General features: G+C 39.8%; 2 protein-coding genes across 2 annotated transcripts in view; both read left to right on the top strand.

Moving 5' to 3' along the window:
* The window catches only part of nmi (N-myc (and STAT) interactor), an 8,349-nt gene extending 5,332 nt beyond the window's left edge, over nt 1-3,017 (top strand). Inside the window, exons 6-9 of the mRNA XM_015035755.1 lie at nt 254-360; nt 1,147-1,333; nt 1,796-1,899; nt 2,246-3,017. Coding sequence (XP_014891241.1) covers nt 254-360; nt 1,147-1,333; nt 1,796-1,899; nt 2,246-2,449 — 602 coding nt within the window. The 3' untranslated portion in view covers nt 2,450-3,017. The remainder of the gene's footprint in view (nt 1-253; nt 361-1,146; nt 1,334-1,795; nt 1,900-2,245) is intronic.
* A 1,196-nt stretch (nt 3,018-4,213) lies between these two features.
* The window catches only part of ubxn4 (UBX domain protein 4), a 20,210-nt gene continuing 4,698 nt past the window's right edge, over nt 4,214-19,725 (top strand). Inside the window, exons 1-12 of the mRNA XM_015035753.1 lie at nt 4,214-4,404; nt 5,774-5,876; nt 6,142-6,170; nt 6,275-6,393; nt 7,614-7,779; nt 8,227-8,347; nt 12,771-12,825; nt 14,967-15,131; nt 15,224-15,351; nt 16,643-16,745; nt 17,351-17,482; nt 18,000-18,208. Coding sequence (XP_014891239.1) covers nt 4,323-4,404; nt 5,774-5,876; nt 6,142-6,170; nt 6,275-6,393; nt 7,614-7,779; nt 8,227-8,347; nt 12,771-12,825; nt 14,967-15,131; nt 15,224-15,351; nt 16,643-16,745; nt 17,351-17,482; nt 18,000-18,208 — 1,412 coding nt within the window. The 5' untranslated portion in view covers nt 4,214-4,322. The remainder of the gene's footprint in view (nt 4,405-5,773; nt 5,877-6,141; nt 6,171-6,274; nt 6,394-7,613; nt 7,780-8,226; nt 8,348-12,770; nt 12,826-14,966; nt 15,132-15,223; nt 15,352-16,642; nt 16,746-17,350; nt 17,483-17,999; nt 18,209-19,725) is intronic.

The raw sequence follows: 19,725 nt of genomic DNA, 5'->3' as shown, positions 1-19,725 counted from the left end.
GTTGTGCAGGTTTTTTTTTTTTTTTTTTAGAATCATCACAGCAAACCAGCAAAAGCCAAAGAACTTTGCACAATTTTCCCCCCCAAGCTAACTGAGTTGATTAATGTTCAGTCTTTCCTCGACACATATGTAGACCTTCAGGACATTTTGCACATATAAATAGTTGCCGAGTTTCATGTAAAGAGTGTCTCGGACTCGCATCTCATTGGCTCTTCATAAGATTTGTAATTCTGTCATGTTGTCGATCCTCTAGTGGCTCAAAAGGTCCTGAAGCTCCCTGGTTGCCGTGTGTCCTGTGAAGACAAAACCTTGAATGTGAAACCAAAAGGACTCGCCTTGGAAACATCTGTGAAGTTTGAGGTATGTAATAAAATCCAGGTTTACCAATAAACCGGAACCACTGATGAATTATCGATGATTGAAATCTTTGCACATTTGTTGAGTGATTTTAAACAAACATGAAAAACAAATGTTTCTTTTTAAAATCACAATGAAAATACCAACAAATTCCAATTATTTTTTATTAATCTTGAGTGACCATCAATCTGCTCACTCCACCGCTTTTTAAAAAACGTTTTGAGAGGGTGATGGCATCACATGCTTCCTGAAAGAGACATTTTAGTGATATATTTGCTCACAGCTGTCCATAACAAATCGAACTCAGTCCTTCCTTGTGTAATTGCTGAACCTAGAGGTCACTAGAGAGAAAACGTATGTGGTGTTAATTCAGATGCTTCTGGTTCAGCTGCACTTTTTAGAAAAACTGACAACTGGCATTTAGACACTGAGTGAAGGGCTCTTATGATGGCGGTTAAATCATTTCCTCAGGGTTTGCTATGCCGTAAAAAGACAGATGGTTAGATGGACAGAGGTGTACGCTGACATTATAGATGTTGTTGAATATAATCTATAATTCACACACTCACTGAGATTTTGCCCTCACTTCTTCCCTTTTTGTTAATTATCACTCGTTTTGCTTTGCTCATTCTGCCAGCCAACATCTAACATCTTTGAGGGCGATGCACTGAAGTCTGACTACGTACAATACATAAAATGTGAACATAGTGTAAATATTGTCATTACCACTCAAACATTGCATTGTGAAATAACTGTTTTTTTTGCAATACCTTTGTTTTATCTGTGGAGGTCCATATGGATGTGTCCAGAAAAGAGCTGAAAGTATCCAACATCCCCCCTGCCATGCCGCAGGACAGAACGGAGGACCGTCTGGAGATCAGCTTTTCCAGACCAACCAGGGGAGGAGGAGAAGTGGAGAGTGTGGATTATGATGTCAAGACTGGAACTGGGTCCATTACATTTTTGAAACCTGGAGGTATTGCTGTCAGGGTCACACACACACTGAGATGTAGGAAAATGCCAAAACAACCTGTGTGTCCTTCGTTTCCCATTTACCTTGAAGCAAGTCATAAGGCATGGCACTCAGAATTACTGTCTGAGTGTCAACCTGTGACCCAACAGATTTACTTAGATTCAGCGATAGAACCAAAACTTGACAGATCAATAATTTAGTGCTACAAGGTAAATGTTTTTTTTTTTTTTTCTTTTTAACCCCAAAATTTCTAGAAGTTTGAGACTGAGACCATGCCATAGATACTCTAAAGTTATTTTAATCAGTGAAAAGAATCTTATTAAAATACCTATTAATAGGTTGTGTCTGAATGGACACAATCCATTCATTCACAATTTTGAGTTAATGATGAATTCCATGCTGAAATGTTGTCTGTGTGTGTGTGTGTGTGTGTGCATGTGTGTGTGTGCGTGTGTGTGTGTGTAGTTGCCTGGAGGTTGGCCAGAAAAGGAGTGTACAAAGTAAATCTTGAATCTGAAGTTAATGTCAAGGTTGGACCAGCGTATGACTTCAAGTTGGAGAAATTTCAAGTAAGAGACAAAACACACTGGAAAAGCAGCTTCTGGTCACTCATGTTCCAAGCTAGTCACATGGACGCGCCACTCCCCGTTGGTAGAATTGGTCTTCAAAATAAAAGTCTTGCTACGGTAGTAATTCTAAATATTAATTGATTGGTCAAGTCTGTATTATGTTCATCTGTATAATTACTCATTCGCATAAACAGAACATCTGCCCTACTCCAGATGTTGGTCTCCCCATTGGTGCCTACTTCATGTCACTCCACAACCACAACTCTAATCAATGCTTTGAAATTCTTGGGCACCATATGTCCCGCATCATTATGCAAGCTGATCTCATGTCTGTTATTCATTGCAGACATCATGCGGTTCATCGAGGCGAACCATTCTTCTGGAAGGCATCGATGATGTGGAGGATGAGGAGGACCTGCAGGACCACCTGGAAATTCATTTCCAGAAGCCCAACAACAGCGGTGGCGAAATTGAAAACATCAAGTATATTGCTAAGGGAAAGTCTCTCCAGGCATTTTTCAGTGAGGACAAAGTAGACACAACCAACTAAAGTTGGCTGGAAGTGGTCATCTTCAGCAACATTCAGGAGAATAGGAAGAGCCTGACTCCATGGTCTGTTCAGTGGTAAAAGCAGAAAATCTTTTTACTTTTGACACTTGGAAATGTTATTTGGTTACGGTGATATTTTATTTATGTTCTGGGAAAGCGGGTTTGATTTTAGCATATATAAATTACTATGCTTACACAATCTGTAGACATGAACTGGGTTTCCAGAAAGAAACTATGTTCAGTCACCGTGTATCTCAACTCTGATGAGCTAAAATTACATCTCTGGAATATTGATCTTAATGTAATTCATGACATAACAGGTATTGGTAGCCAGTTTCTAAAGTGTTTTAAGAACACTTCAGCACTAATTTAAGAATAAATTATGTATCATATGAATATATGGTGGTAAATTACCCTCACTAGAGATGACAGGTATTTTGCATACTGTGTAAAAAGCAAAGATCAGACTTTTTGTCTGGGTCATCACTAAGGTTTAAGCTTCTGCTTGTTATTGTCTCTTCTGCCCTGTTTATGATGCCTATTAAAATATAAAAACTACGTCAGTGGAATTGGTTTTGTGTGTCTTTTACTTTTGACTTCAAAGTTCAAGGAATGACTTATCATTCCTTCAAATGATAACACTCCTATTTGCCAGAGGAAAAAAAAACAGGTAACCTATAATGACAGAAAATGTATGTTTTGTTTTTGCTTGAGCTCAAAAATTCTCAAGATCTCCTTTTTTCCCCCTTTCTTTTAATGGCTGGTTTCTCTAATATATGTTGAACTCCTCCACCTACATAATCATTCCTTGTTATCTAAAAAAAAACACTGCTTTGACCACCTATTAGCTGATTGTCCTTAATTTAGTATCCAAACCACAAGAGGATACATATTTTAATTACTTTTAACAACTGTTTGCATCCATAATGTTAAGACATTCATTCAAAGGAAGGGAAGTGCATCAAGGTGGTAATTTAAATCAGTCTATACAAATATCATGCAGGATTTTTGGCACATTACGTGTGTCGCACGCAAACATTAACTATAGAGTAAAATTTAAAACATAGTCACAGTTCATGCAATCGTTTCTCGACAGCCACGAGCTCAGACCTCTCTGGACAAAGCAGGTACAAGGTACTAGTTTCTACCAGGATAGGAGTGACTGAAACGGGTCTGAGGATGCTCCAGTCCTGCTGTGTGTACATAGAGCTGAGGCTCCAGCTGGATTAAGGCTGGGAGGTATATTTCATGAGGGAGAAATATACTCTGTTCTCCAGTATGACATACTGATGGTATAAACACTTTTGTACTAATGAGACGCAGCTTTAATTATCCATAAATCCCGATGATATCCCTCCCCCAGCTTTGTCCCATATCCTTGTTAGTATTAAATTGGCCTGATAAGCAAAAGAACCAATTGTGTTATTTTTGATCAGGACATGTTATTTTAATCTATGCAGTATTCTACGGTTTCATATTTTCTCCTTCAGAATACTGACGGAATTATAAATATCCTATGAAGATAAAACTATTCCATGCATTGTTGACTTCCAGACGGGACTAATTCTTTACTATCAGGAAGTCCATAAAACACAGCTAGAAGTCTTCAGCTGATAAAAAGCGACGCAGCAAGAGTTCTGAAGAAAATTAAAAGGATAGATCATATTTCTGTGTAAAATATCAGGAACCACACTCCATACCAGTAGGTGGCGGTAATGCTACTAAAAGTTTTTTGCCAACCGCCAATAAAACCACGAAGAAGAAGCAGCAGCAGCAGCAGAAGCAGCAGCAGAAGAAGACGACACTACTGCTACTATTATTGCTGATGTCACAGCAAATTGAACACGTAGACATTAGAAACTAAATATTCAGCGATGCTTTGGTTTGAGGGATCCATTCCTGAGGCCATAAACTCTGCTAAACAACGCAGTTTGGTCTTTGTCGTTGTCATTGCAGGTAACTGTGGTAAAATAACTGTAAACGGACGTTGTTGTGAGAACGACGCTTATTAGCAAGCGACCTCTCGGTGTTTGACAAACTCGTTCCAACGTTTCGCTGTTGTTTGTTAGAACCGGTTGGTTTTAATGCTGCTTCTAGTTTGCCTCGGAAATCAATTAGACACGAGAATGACGTCAAATCCAGCTTAAACTTATTAAAGCAGCAGGTGAACCAGCTGGCTTTGCTTGTTTTGATTTTACTCGGAAACATGGCTACCAACCAGCCAACGCAAGCCGCCAACCACGAATTTCTTTAGAACTATGGCTTTCAAACACCGGGGAAGACTTTCCCTTTCGGAAGGTGTACAGTTCGTTAAGTTTGAGCAATTTAATGCAACATCTCATAAAATTCAAGTATTATGAAAAAGTTCCACATATTTTGTCCCTCATTCAGAGAGTGAAACGGATGGAGTGAGATATTTAGATCCTTTATTTTTTTTTAAATGTTCAGATAATGAAAACACAAAACCTGACTGAATCTTTTTTAGTGTGGTGTTCACCTCCATTGTGTGACTTGCTGTGGTTCTTAAACTGACAGACTTCATAGAGAGGAACCCAGTTGGGTCTTTTCCCAGCGCTGAACTTGAGTTTTGGTGTTACGACCAGATTGTTTTCCCACATTTTTGTCAGATGCTTATATTAAAGCTGTTTAGGGACGACCATTGTAATATGTTGTTTATACAATTGTTTTACAGAAATAAAGCTTTAAATATGTTTTTGCATTTTGCTGGAATCTTTTGTGATAGGCGACCACAAAGTGGAGCGTAATTTTGAAGATGCATGGTTGTATGTTTAGATTTGTTGACCTAGACTTTAGGTCAAAAAACGTTTTTTCCATCTTTCTATTGGCTCTGATCAAGCTAAGCAGCAATTCTGTTCCGCAAAAGTGAATTAATTTTAGTTTAATATAATTCTTTTAAGCTTTATTAATCCAGCTGCCTCCACAAAGTGAAACATGAGTCCATATGACTGACAGTTCTAGTTTGAATTCAGTTCAACAGGAAGATGATTCCAAACGCAGGAGAAAATCTACAACACGATATGATAAAACAATACCCCAGTCAGATCTCTGTGGACTTACAACTGAAGAGTTGCACCTCAAAAAAAAAGAGAGCCGGCCAAAGCCTAGACCAGATCTAGTAAAGGCCAGATGAGTTATGACTGGATATGTAGAACAGTAACATTCTTTTTTCCCCCCTCAACTGTTTGCTTGTTACTTGTATAAAACACATTTGTGTCTATTTGAGGAGGACGACAGGTCTGTGTCGTCATGATGTAAAGTACAGTTTACATGTAAAGTTATTAGATGTCTGATTTTACTCTGTCAGGGGAAGATGAACAGTCTCAGCAGCTGATGTCCAGTTGGGAAGACGGCGGCGTTTCAGAGGCTGCCCAGAACTGCTGCGTGGCCATCAGGGTCGATGCCAAGAGGTACTGATTAGTTCTCTGCTGTGTGTACAACAGCTTCAGTTAGTTTGTTAAAACAGCTATGTAAAACCTCAAATTTGATTATCACAGTAATTGTCTGACCTTTGAACGCTGCCATGTTCATAAAACATTGGCTTGGAGCTTATACAACCTGGTGTGATGTACAGGCGTTTTATTTTATCTCAATAGATGTTACTAAACAGTCCGTACAAATTCAAAATGCTCTAATGTATATTTTATTCCTCATGGAATCACTTTCTCTTCACAGTGACACTTGTGTCCAGTTTTCCCAGATCTGTATCCTTTGTTGCTGTGTATGTGTTGTACATATATTGTAACTATATTTATATCTAAGTGCAGGACTTTGGTAAAGCTTGTGTTCCTTCATTAGCCTGTTATAGATCCCGTAGTATGCATACCGTCTAGCTTCTTCATCGGGGTGACTGGGATTCCTCTGGAGGTCGTTGCTGGAAGTGTGTCTCCTGATGAACTGATGAAGAGAATCAACAAAGTAAAAAAGGTAAATTCACCCTGTAACGCTGGCATCTTTTCAACACATTATATTAAAAAGACGGCTTGATGAAAATCAACAAATAGGTTAACTAAAACCAAATGTAGAGTATTTGGTAGCTGGAGGGTCGACAGAAAACTTAAAAAAAAAAGGAACAATGGCTAAGTTCACGCAGCAGGTCTTGATCAATCAATCACATTTTATTTGTATAGCACATTTCAACAGCAAGGCATTTCAAGGTGCTATACATAATTAAAGAAGAAATAAAAACAGTATTTGATGCTTAATTTTGATTTTTTTTTTTTCCTGAATTTTTTTTTTTGTCTGGTCATTGATATTATTAATTAAATGTGACTGTAATCATTTCATGTGAATAATATACGACCCCAAAGCAAGCAGCATGCACAGACGAACAGTGTAGATGTCAGACGGCATCCATTCAGCCTTAAATGTTCTCATTTAAGACTGATAGGAACATTTATCAGCCTTAAATAAAGGCTGATAAATGTTCCCCTTGCAAAAAATAAATAAGAAAAACAAAAAGTAAATGAAAACTTTTCTGTTTTTATATTGGTTTATTGATAGATTGGTCTCTAATTTCCCATCAGAAACAAACTTCTTTGTAAATTAAAGACATTTAAACTGTAGTCTCAGGTGGATGTGTAACTTGGGCTTTCAACTGTAGATTCAATAAACCAGACACTAACAAGATCTAGCCAGGTCTAAGTTTGGTAGACTTTAAGTCACAAACCTTTTAAGCCTAATTATCTGCTTTAGCAGATGGAAATCGATGAGAATGACTAACGTAGGACAGAATGACAGACAGTAAAACAATTACCGTATTTAACAACACTTTAATATTATCATCCCTTTTCCTTCAGCACCTCTGTGCTTAAAGAACCAGTATTGTGATTACAGATGTAAACTGTAATCAGAACAGCTTAAAACTGTTCAGCATTTGCCATATGATAGCAAATGTTAGGGTTTTAAAAATAACCTTATATAAAAAACACTGGTTTATTAGGAACTAACTGCTTGTGGAGTTTGTGGATGAATCTATGCCACATGAAAATGGCAAAACAATTCTCACTGCAGAGATTTTAATGTATTTTATTTAACTTGGGTAACATGAATATGAAAACTAAACATATGAACAACTCTTTTTCTCTAATTGCCTTTAAGAAGCTGAATCTATAAAATGTTTTACGCATTTTCCTGTTTTCTTGTAGATGCACTGTCAAGGAGTAGAAGCTACTGCTGCAACAGATGCACAGGACTCTTTGGAGACCAGAGCACCTGATGGCACAGCCACAGATCCTGCCTCAGCTCCAGCAGTGCCTGTTGGGCTGGAAATGATCAGTGATGAACCTGAAGAGGCTCCAGCTGCAACAAAAGGTGTGAATGATTGCTCACTCATTCTGCTGCATACATCACGATGTCACCAGGTGGCTCAGAACCCATCCAGTCACTGAACACATAAATGTTCTAAGCATCTCCAGCTGAACAGAAACAAAACTGAAGTTATTATTATCTGGTCCACTCTGCAACCTCAGTTCCTTTAAATCAAGGCTAAACCCACTTCAAGTTGTTTTTAATATCATTAATGGGACATTGACCAATATATTTGATGTACATTGATTATCTTGATGATGGCACTCACCAAAATGTTATTTTTGTTACTGGTTACTGTACTGTGTTTTTTATGACTTCATATTTTTGTGCTTTTATGATGTAAAGCTTTTTGAACTGCCTTGATGCTGAAAGGTGCTATACAAATAAATTTGATTGATTGATTGATTGATTGATTGATTGATTGATTGATTGTGGTCTTTTTCAATATAGAATCCCTTTCAAGTTCGGCAGATGGAGAATGTGTTTCCAGCGCAAAGCCGTCTATGGAGAATTCCCCTGTATGTCAGGCTACGTGTTCTCAGAATGAAAACCTGAATGCAAAGGTAGAAAGGTAAGAGCAACTTGGGTTTGTGTTCATTTCTCCATAATACAGGCAGGGAGCATCTAACAAACCTTTATTGCCATATTGTAAGATGTTTACAAATGTGAGTCCCTTCCCCAATTTGCCAAAATGGTGTTTACTATGTGTACTTTGAACCCAACATCATTGGCTTAAAAACTGAAATATTTTCAACAACTTAACCGCAGTTGGTGCCGAGCTAAATAACTTAGCGCTACAGCTAATTATTGTAAATATAGGTGAGGCGTGCTTTGACAGCACTGTTGGCAGTAAGGTTATCAAACTTCTAGGAAAGATGGTGAGTTCTGTAAGCTCTCAGCTGTAAGTTTGTCCTGCTGAGTCTCGTCTCTTCATCCACTTGGTAGATGGCAGCAAAATGTTTTATTCATTTGTTGTTATACACATACAGCCAATGCTGTATGCTGGAAAAAAGGCCCACACTATGGAGTTCCCACCTCCAGACTTTACTGTGGCTATGGTGTTTTTGGGTTACACCTAATAAATGCAGCATTGTACACTTGTTCTTAAACAATGTAGTGTTTATGGGGCAACGGTGGTTGGAGTTCAGTGGGTTTCTGGTTCGATCCCCACGCCACCCGCTCTCCAGTAGCTTGCTATCATCTGTGTGTGTGTGTGAATGGGTTAATGACTGTAGTGTGAAGTACAAGTACAAAGCCATTTACCATGTCAGATTTAGTACTTTGTTTTCACCTGTACCTGTTGAACAATTCGAAGCTCTTCACATCAGTGTTTTTCCAACCTTTTCAGGGCGCAGGCCACTTAACCCATTTAACAAACAGTCACGGATCACCTAACCTGAAAGCGATAATGAATCTTTATATATGATGCAACCTGAAACGAAAATATTAGTTTCTCAACTCTCTTATTATTGTTGTCTTTGTTCATCCTAATGAGAAGAGTGGCGCTGTTTGGTGAATGTGACTGGTCACGACAAAGACATGAACACGTCTACTTGGGCATTTTGAGTCATTATCAGATTCTGAAAGTGTCTAAGCTTTCCAATGATGCCAAACACATAGAAATAAAAAAGAAGGCACTAAATCAGCTGATGGTCATATGCACTAAGTGGCAGGATTGGTTTTTAATTTCTTGGACTAATAATTCAGCTGCTGTCATGAATTTTATTTCTTTAACTTCCTTTACGTGTTCAATATTTTTGCCTTTGTTATTCCATTTCATTATTGGAACCTTAACTTGCGAACAACTTTGCCTCAGATTTGTTTTTATTATTTGCGCTACACAGGTTCTTGCCAACATCTGGAGAGAATTTCAAGTGAGCTGCACGTTTCGAAACGTACCAGCTCACTAGCTTGGCATTTCAAAGGCAAATATGTCTGTTTTGCTGCAACATTTGTCAGTCCTGCAACTAAAACTAAAATTATTGTAAGCATGACTGTAAGTCGGAGGTGGCCAACATGGGTAACGACAAAAATGAAAGCTTTCAATAGCTTGAAACAAAATTGGTCTTATTCTAGCAATTTTTTGGAGAATATACTAAAAGGCCATTGTGTAGTTGTAATGTCTTGCTGCTTCCATTAGGGGGTGCAGCTGGCTATAGAAAGAGGCAGAACTTTGGGTTACTCCGAATGTTTTGTCATTTAGCAATTTGTTTTTGTTAGGTTGCTTAACATCTGGCAATATTTTCATTGTGTGATGTTTTCATTTAAAAACATTTCACTTTAAAGTGTTCTAGTTGTATAATTTATAAACTATTAAACAACATTTCCTTTGCAATCCTCTTAAGGCCGCAGCTCTCCCTGTTGCTTGATCACCTTCTTTCTAAGCGCGTTTTGGTTCCACTGAATCAGTGTGTTTGGCTTTACTCTGCTTTTATTCTCCACCTTTCCTGTCGTGGTGTTTCAGGCAGACCATGTGAAGGATATCTGGAGAAACCCACAACCTGGTCATCCTGTGAGCCAGGCAGCTGCACAAGGCCCTAGCTGCAGAACTGGACAGTACTGAGGAGGAGCAGGGCCCTAGAGGGCCTAGTTCAATCCCTGCACCCACAGCTGACCAGGAGAATCTCTGAGATCCATAGACAGTGTTGTAGCAAAACGGACATATTTGTCTTTGAAATACCAAGCCGGTTGTTTTTGAGTTAAAAGAAGCGAATGGGTGCATTTTTAAAGGTGCAGCTCACTTGAAATTCTCTCCAGATGTTGGCAAGAACCTGTGTAGCGCAAATAATAAAAACAAATCTGAGGCAAAGTTGTTCATAGTTAAGATCCCACCATTGCACAAGAGGGCAAACACACAAACATCATCACAGCACCTATTTATCACTTAGCAAACGGTTATGTTTGATGATGTGTTGGGAGGAATGCAGAATGATGGCGTTGGGCTGCAGTTGTCTGAATTTGTTTTGAAATTATAGAGGAGGATTCAGGCACAGCAAAAAGGATGTGAACTTCATTCAGAGGTTGAGTTTCCTCTTTTACACTAAGGAATTTCAGACACACAGAACATGAGAGAGCGATTCTGTACATAGAAATATTTTCCTTTTATACCAAGGAGATGAGTTCTAAAGTATAGAAGCAAGCATTTTGTCTGGCCATGTCCACATCTGGAGCTTTCAATTCAAATTCAAAATTTAAAACTCAAAAATACTTCATTAATCTCAAAGAGAAATGAAATGTGTTGTATCTCAGTCATGGCACTGAGGTCATCTCCGTCACTGGGCTGCTTTAATCAATAGAGACAATCCATTAACCATCCAACTTCTTTTGATAATAGTTATGTTTGCAAACTTTTAGGATGATTTTCTACTTAAAGCTAACAAAAACATTTAATTTCTTAGAAGATTTGAATATTATGTCAAACCAACAAACAAGGACAACATTTTAATGCAGAAATGTTGACTTAAACTATGTTTCTTTCTGCTTAGAAGTTATTATTTTTTAATGTTTTTCAATCTGAATATTGACTTTCACCAGCAAAAGGGCTTTTCCCAGAAAAGAGAGGCTCTGCCTGAACCACCCTAACCCTGTTCTCATCACATCGGGGTGCTGGGAGTTCCTGATTCATTCAGGGGGAAGTGAACTCACCTCTGCTATAAAAGAGCAGATCATGAATTACATGTTTGCCTGTAATTTATGAAACAATGCAAACTGTTTTCTGTGAGGCTGAAGCCATTTTGAACGATCCAGATGATTAGAAGCTCAAATCACAACTTGATGTTCAGGAGCAAACCTTCTTTGTCCCCTTTACTGTTTCAACGACAAGAAAATTTTAAGTTTCCTTTGGGGTCAGTAAAGGGTTTTTGAATTGAATTTGAGTTGACCTGTACGTAGGTAACCATGGAAACAAGTACAGTACATGGGTGAACTATTTTGGAAAAGATGGATCTCCGAGTATTTGCCCTTGATGCAGGAGAGACAAAAGTGGATGAGACGAGAAGAAACATCTCTTTTGGAGATGTTGTCCTGATTGCAGACGCTGCAGCGCCCAGAGGATGTTGGCAGATGAGGAGCTGATTGTTGGTTTGTTAGCCTGGTTTGTTCAGTGCAGCTTCAGACCAGAACCAGTGTGTTGGAGAGGCCAGTGATGAAGCTCTGTCTGCGTCTGGAGGCATCTGCAGACTAAAGACATTTCTATTTTTTCTATTCTCATCTTTATCTTTCTTCTTTTTATAGGTTCATCATTAAGAGAATTGAAGAGCAAAGAAGAATCCCTTAATGTCTTTGCATTTATATAGTATATAATTGAGGTTGTGGTTGGAATGGTTCATTTAGGCTTCAATGAGCTCTGCATGGACGTGGGAGGTCATGTAGGGGTTTCTTTTACCAGTCACCCAGTCAGCTGTAATTAGTCAACACCAGTCAGTCAGTCAGTGGGTGAGCAGGTGAGTCAGTCAGGCAGTCAAACAATGCAGGAACCAGAGTAGGAGAAGCAGCAAGGGATTCTGAGTCTGTACCGCGTTTGCCTGTAATTTTGGAATAAAAATGGAACTGCATTTTTGACGTTTTCTGGAACGACATGAACCAGAAACTCATACTCACAAAGTTACATTCACTTTTGGTTTTATCACTTTTAAAAATATTTTTGGGTTTCATGGACAGGTCGTCACTGCAGACATGCACAGCACTGGTTGTTTATGTTCATGGAGACGGCCTTCTGGGTGCCATGTACTGGTCAGCATGGAAGCAGCCATGCTCTCTTATCTGTGACTTGTGGCCTACATTCACCTGTTTGACTTGGTCAAACATCTGTGCTCGTATCTACCAGCTTGGCAGCAGTTCATGTTCATCACTGCCTTATATACTTTTTAAACTATTTTCCAACTTCAGCCAAACGTACATGCAAGAGATGGAGAGCGGTCTGTTTTTCACTTATATGCATAATTCTAATTATATTTTATTTTTCTTCCCCCTCTTTTTCTTTTAATTTTGTACAGATTGACAAAGAAACTGGAAGAGAGACAAGAGAAAAGGAACACAGAACAGAAGGAAGTAAGGAAATAAATTGACTGAACAGTTTTACTTGAACTTCTCTGGATCCAGGAAACATAATTACCATTATTAAAGAACAGCTCCAGCTGAACAGCTGTTCTGTTTATTTGTGCTACCCGTAAATCCGTCCTACCTTACGGTAGGAAAATCTGACGAGGTAGCACTGATGGTCAGAACACCGGCACTGTTAACACACAGCTCCTTTAAGATCTGCTCAGAGCTCCAGGATGATCAGTCTGGATTAATCTAAACACTAATAAACCATCAACATCATTTCCCAGCAGATCAACATGATTTCTGATCTCTGATCTCTCTGAATCCTCTTTTTGGCGATGTTCTCCATCAGAGCCAAAAGGTTCCACAATTACGTGACTCTCCTTTGTGCAGCTGCTTACATAAGTGTGATTGTCTGCACACCTTGATCACCTTAAAAATGATCAAACCTGAACTGTTTGGAGTTAATCTGCCCATCCGACCCAGTTTTCTTTTTCAGCGAGAATGAAATTACCCCAGCAGATAATATGCATTTCATGCGCTTTGGCGCACAAACCGATGCGTTGCATCTTTGCATGACAAAAATTGAGATTTACAATTTATATTCAAGTGAGGTTTTCACATCCTTTTATTTTTATTTTATTTATTTTGTGTGTGTTATATTACTCTCTGAGGATAAATGTGGTTCAGTTTCATCATTTACAATAAAATGAAATACAATATAAATACAATAAAAGATTGAAATCAAGAAAAAACATTGTTTCAGTGCTTCTTGGTCTGAATAACTGAATGAAGTTTCAGTGTGTTTACGGGAGTTTTGGCGCTTTGTAGTTTGTCCTCAGAAAAAGTTTGTGTTGCTGTCGCACATTTTCATGGCAGGTCAACAGTTTGCGTACATTTACTCCACACATTTTTTTTTTTGTGTGTGTGCACACTTTATGCACAAGACCCCAGTTCTTTCCTAGATTATTGGATTTGATGCCTAGAACATCAAAAAGATGCTGGATTTTGTCTGGAAGAGAAAGGTCCCTAATCCTGCTGGCTGCATCACAGCAGTCATAGTTTGTGTAAAGAACGTGTCCAATGTCACAGAACGGTGGATGCAGCCATTACAGATCAGCCTTTGTTGGTATGTAACCAACAGCTTTTGCCCATGTTGGTTTCTGTTGTGTCTTCTCTTCCATGCTGCCAGGCTGCTCACCTGTCTCTCCGTTCTGTCCTCGTTGCTCATCCAGCTTGTTGTTCTCCTGGTCTGGAGGCTTCAGCATTGATTTTGGCTCTTCTGCTTCTCTTTGATTTACCAAATGACTCTCTCTTTCGCCTCTTTCACGACATTAGCTGAATGCCTCAAATGAATGTAGAGTCACACTGTCGCCTTCTATTTGCTCATGTCTAATATGAATAGAGGAGGTACGTTTCCGCAGGTCTGAATACTGAGCTTGTTTCATAGATTTACTTGAAGGCCTTCAGAGGCACTGATGGCTGGAAGTCCTTTGGGAAATGGTCACGATCATCCAAGGGAATCACTTTTCATGCTTCATAAATGTGCTGATGGCTCATGACTAAGGGTTTGTCGGTGTCGGGTTTTCTTTGTCAGGGATCTGTAATCATCCCATGTACTTTCTCAGAGATGATGCTCGTCGCTCGTCATTGTTATCACTGAGACGTTGCATTGCACAGAACCCTTTAGCCAGAGATTGCAGATGACACATTACACTGTCAGGTTTTGGTTTACAGGCAGTAATTCTGGTGATTTGTGTAATCTCTCTTACATCCATCAGAATCCAGGGACAAATAAACAACTTTAAACCCTTAATATCTCATTTTAGGCAACAGTGTTTGAATTTAGGGTCCTGAAAGGATCGTCGTTTTAAGACAAAAACACACATGAGTGCATAAACTTTCAAAAATCATTTTATGCTGTAAAAACATTTTATTCCCTTTTTAAGATTGAGATAAACTAGTGTGCATTTTTTAAAATTATGTTTTAAACAACCATGTNGTTGAAATGCATTTTTGGATGCCATTTCATTTAAACAGATCACTTACCAAGTTTTGTAATTTAATAGATGAAAAGAAACACTTGGTTATATTTAACCGCCTGATGGCCTTCTCGGTCATTATTAATCTACTTGCATGTTTTTCAGAATGACGTCAGAAAAGAAATTGAGCGCAGGAAGATGGGGAAGCAAAACCAAGAATTTAAGAGAAAACAGGATCAAGAGAAAACCAAGCAACTCCTGGAAGAAAGGAACAGAGAAAAGGCAGAAGAGAAGGCCGCCAGAGAACGAGTGAAGCAGCAGATCGCTATGGTAACCTGCTCTTTATCCTGGCCTAAATGTGAAGGTTGCTGTCAGCGCATGAAATTTCTGCTCCGGACTTGAGGACATTGTGGTTGTTGTAGGACCGAGCGGAGAGAGCTGCCAGTTATGCCAAGATGCGTCAGGATGAGAAGGACGCCAAGCAGAAACTTCTGGAGGCCCAGCAGGCGGACCAGGAGGCCAAGAGGGAGGCGCTGATCAGAGAGAGGAGGTAAAAGATGAAACGGGTTGCTTTAAATGCACTGCATAATCAGTGTTTAACATCATTAACTCACTGACAACTTTATTTCTGTTAAAACAACGAGGTAGCTCTTGTACTGTTGAAATAAATCAACCATAAGAAAGAGAGTCTGAAGAATGGCCTTGAAAGAAAACTTCCTCTGTGAAAACCTGACATTGACAAAAACATCTTCATGATGCCCACCAGACCTGGACTTGGATTCCCCGCCGTGCAGAAAAGTCTTTTTGTTTTGTTTTTTTCCCCAAGAAACACACCGAGGTCTACTGTTGTCACGAGGCTAACATTTCAAACTTTAATACTTGATGAAAAACTTGAGATTCAGTACTTTGGATCCCAAAAGAATTTGATTACATCAGAAAATAACTAATCAACCACTGTATGACGAAATGGTTGTGTTCTTAACAATAATAAGGGATAATAAGAAGTAGGGTGAGCGTCATTAGGGTCCAGTTTCTTTCTGCTGAAATTCAACTCTCTTTGCGTGGCCAGTCATAACATTGAATGATGTGACCACAATCAAACCTCTGTTTAAACAGTGAACCCAGGAGAGCCACAAAGTCTGTTTGGGTGTGGTAGTCAGAGCCAGGAGGGTGGAATCGGCTCGTCATGCGCTTCGCTGACACAGACTTATTTTATCATTTTAAATGTATAAATTTCAGCCCTTATTTACATCTGATCTAGCTGCTTCTGTTGCATAGTTATCATGCATGTGTCATGTCAACAATATAGATGCCAGATAAAATGACTGTGCAGACTGCAGACACCTTAAAACCAATCAGAGATGTGAATTAGGACTGTATATGGAAATGGATCAAATCAGATTTTTGGGGGGTGAAAACATCAGGATTGTGCCGCTCAGACTGCGATGATAAGTCCAATACGATTTGCATTTGAGCAAAAATAATAATAATAATTGATTTGTGTCACATTTGCCTGTTGTGTGAATGTAGCCATTGAAATGTGTTTAGGAATTTTAAGCACCATTGAGTTAGGAAGTGTATCTGTACGTTACTGAAAATGTTTTCAATATAGTGCAGATGTTTTCCTTTAGTATAAAAGATTCCTGGAGTTTATTATTAGAAGAACCGATTTAAACTGTGAATCCAAAATAAGACTAAATGTACAAATATCTTTGCTTCTGTGAATGATGTTTTAATGCTGTGCATCTTCAATGTGTGTGTGTGTGTGTGTGTGTGTGTGTGTGTGTGTGTGTGTGTGTGTGTGTGTGTGTGTGTGTGTGTGTGTGTGTGTGTGTGATCAGTACCAGCTCAAGGATACAGTTTCGTCTTCCTGATGGTTCATCCTTCACCAACCAGTTTCTCTCGCAGTCCAAACTGCAGGAGGTTTGGAACTTTGCTTTTGAGGTCAGTCTGACTTAATCATGTGCTCATCCTGCATGTCCTCTTCATATTCATTCTTCATCTGTTTTTGTAAATATGTTGTGCCACATAGAAACTGCTCATCTGCTGTTTGTTTCTGAAACATGGCCAGACTGTTAGATGTACTTAAAACATGCTTTTAGAAATGAGATACATTTTTTTCTGAGAAGAAATGAGACAAGCGTCTTGCTTTGGAAGGAATATCACATTAACAAAAAGTCTGTATATGGATTACAGAATGAATTCCTCATAGCTGTTCAGCAGCCTTTCCACTGCCATTTGGATGATTTATCTATGCTTGTGAGGTCCAAGGCCTAGAAAGGCCTTCCTGTTATCACTCTAATCTGTAGCTCCTTCCACAGATTCTCTTTCAGACTGAAGTTGGAACTTTATCTTTGACACTCAGTCCTGGAAAAACAAAAAAACAACTAAAACGAAAACAAATGTAGAGAGAAATTAACCGACTATGTGAATGAGGCCAGACTGAAACATTGTTGTAGTTCATGTTCAAATGACTTTATCACTACGCCTCATAAAACATGTTTTCCTCCTGACGTATGCATCTAATGGCAGTGCTGCTTCTGTTTTAGGAAATAGGAAATCTGTACGGTAACTTCTCCTTAGCAACCATGTATCCTCGACGAGAGTTCACCAGCGAAGACCTAAATAAGACCCTGCTGGAGCTGGAGTTGGTTCCAAGTGCTTCCATTGTTGTCCTGCCTGTGAGTAGTCCAGAGTCTGATCTACACCGTTTACTGTGCCTTCACTTTCTGTTTGAATTAGTTCCTCATCTCTTTCATTCGGATCAGTCGGGTGTAAAACTGCAACGCCAAATCACCAAACAGATGGTTACAAAAAGAGATGTGACGTCACAAACGGGCTGTGACAGATGAAGCGCAAGACAACAACAACCATCAGATAGTTGGAGTTTATTCTAGGGATGAGTAGTCGGCCTTGATGATCTCAGCGGTCCGTCTTGATTTTATGTGGCATGAATTCCCAAACCATGTGTCCATGTGCAGTGGAAAAAAAAAAGGTTAAAATTAATTTAGCCACTGATGGAGTACGTCATTAGTTTTTGATGTGATGTCACAGTGTCATATTTCCATACATAACACTAGGCTGACCACCTCTGGCTGAAAGTTCGATTCTTTACAGAGAAGTGATGAGTGACTAAGCAGTGAAAGAATCATTTCCATCTGTGTGTGAGCATTAACTGGACCCCGTCCTTCCTTTCAGTCTCGAAGGCCTGCTAACACAGTGACCCGGTCTTCTGGATTTGGCATCTGGACAGCTCTGGGTACACTCCTCTACCCTCTGCTCGCTGTATGGAGGTTTCTCAGCTCTTTTCTCTTTGCTACACCTTATTCATCATCAGCATCCAGAGTCCAGGGGATGCACAGCAGCCCTGCCAGCAGCTCCAAAGTCCCCTCAAACCAAGCTAAGAGGTGAGAAGCAAAAGGTTTCAGTTTAAGGTGTTGCACCAAAGAATGCAGTCAGCCAGGCGGCTTTTAACTTTGCCTGTTTTCAGCCCCTATAATATCAATGTTTGGGTGAAGATCTGCTGTCAGATTTCAGTGCAGAGAAATGGGATCAAGTTAACTGATCTGGTTTTTAAGCAGTTGTATTGAATAGTCATCAAAAGTAAAATCTAATGCTTAAACCAAATATACTGATAATAAAATGTATTTTTATTTGTGCTTAAATATGGCACTGAGATACGCGACGCTTTGTTTTCTTTTTGTAACATGAACAGCATGACCAACAGTTTTCCTTCTAACATTTGTTCCTGAGCAGAATCTCTGCAGCTCCTCCACAGCTGCTGGCATCATGTGTTGGTGGGTTTACCAATGTGCCACACCACTTCCAGGTTTGGATGGTGGATTGAAAAAAGCTCTGAAAAGTTCAAAGCTTGGGATGTTGTTTATTAGCTCTGCTCTGGAGCCTCTGGAGCAGCTGCAGTCCTGCTGACAGTTGGGCTGTTTTCACACCTGATGGAACCAAAATGTCAACATTTGTTACATTTTCAGCTGGTGCAGTTCGCTTTCACACTGCACTGAGTCAAACAACCCAAAATAATTGAAAAACCTGTTCCCCCCCCCCTCCCCCTCTCACACACACACCTTTTCGCCTGAACCTGCAACAACTAAAATAACTTCTTCCCAAAATGAAGTGGCATTAGATTTTAGTGGTTGTAGGATTTGTTCTTTACTGGTTTGGACATTTCCTATCAGCTGCTTCAGCTAGTGACACTCCTGCAGGCGCCGTTACTCTGGGTTGAGTCATGTCTGCAAAACCAGACTGTGCTGACCACAAACATGATTTATTACCAGATTTCCATAAAATATTGTTTGTAATATTGTACAGCTGAAGTTGGATGTATAGAGTGTGAAGAGGACGGGAGCGAGGACAGTCCTTTGTGGAGCCCCTGTGCTGCTGACAGTCTCACACACAGTGTTACAGGCGCACAAACTGTGGTCTGCCAGTTTGCCCACAAACCGCGACACAAGGGTGAGAAACTGCATCGCCTCAGTTTCTCACCCAGTAGAGCCAGATGGGTGGAGCTGCATTCACTGGAGAAGTCAAAACGCCTCATTCTCACAGCGCTTGCCGGCTGGGCCAGGTGAGTGTGTACACCGTTGATCAGGAAGATGGTGGCGTCCTCAGCTCCAAGCTTGGGCTGTTGGGCAAACTGCAAGGAGTCCAAGTTGGACCAGGGGCCGGAGCTGCTCCAGGACGAGCCTCTCCAGCGTCCTGGTGATGTGGGAGGTCAGCGCCACAGGCCTGCAGTCCTTGGAATCACAGGCACGCTGCGTCTTTGGCACCAGAACAATGCAGGATGTTTTCCACATCACAGGGACCATGAGCAACGTGTTGACGATATGAAGGAAGACTCTGCAAAGCTGGATAGCACAGACTTTGATCATCCCTCGGGCTGACACCATCAGGACCTGCAGCCGTTGCC

The sequence above is a fragment of the Poecilia latipinna genome, unplaced genomic scaffold (genome assembly GCF_001443285.1).
Source record: "Poecilia latipinna isolate Pla-1442-1.1 unplaced genomic scaffold, P_latipinna-1.0 Scaffold348, whole genome shotgun sequence".
NCBI classification, from domain to species: Eukaryota; Metazoa; Chordata; class Actinopteri; order Cyprinodontiformes; family Poeciliidae; genus Poecilia; species Poecilia latipinna.
The sequence above is the reverse complement of the archived record's forward strand: the minus strand, read 5'-3'. Positions and strand labels throughout refer to the sequence as shown.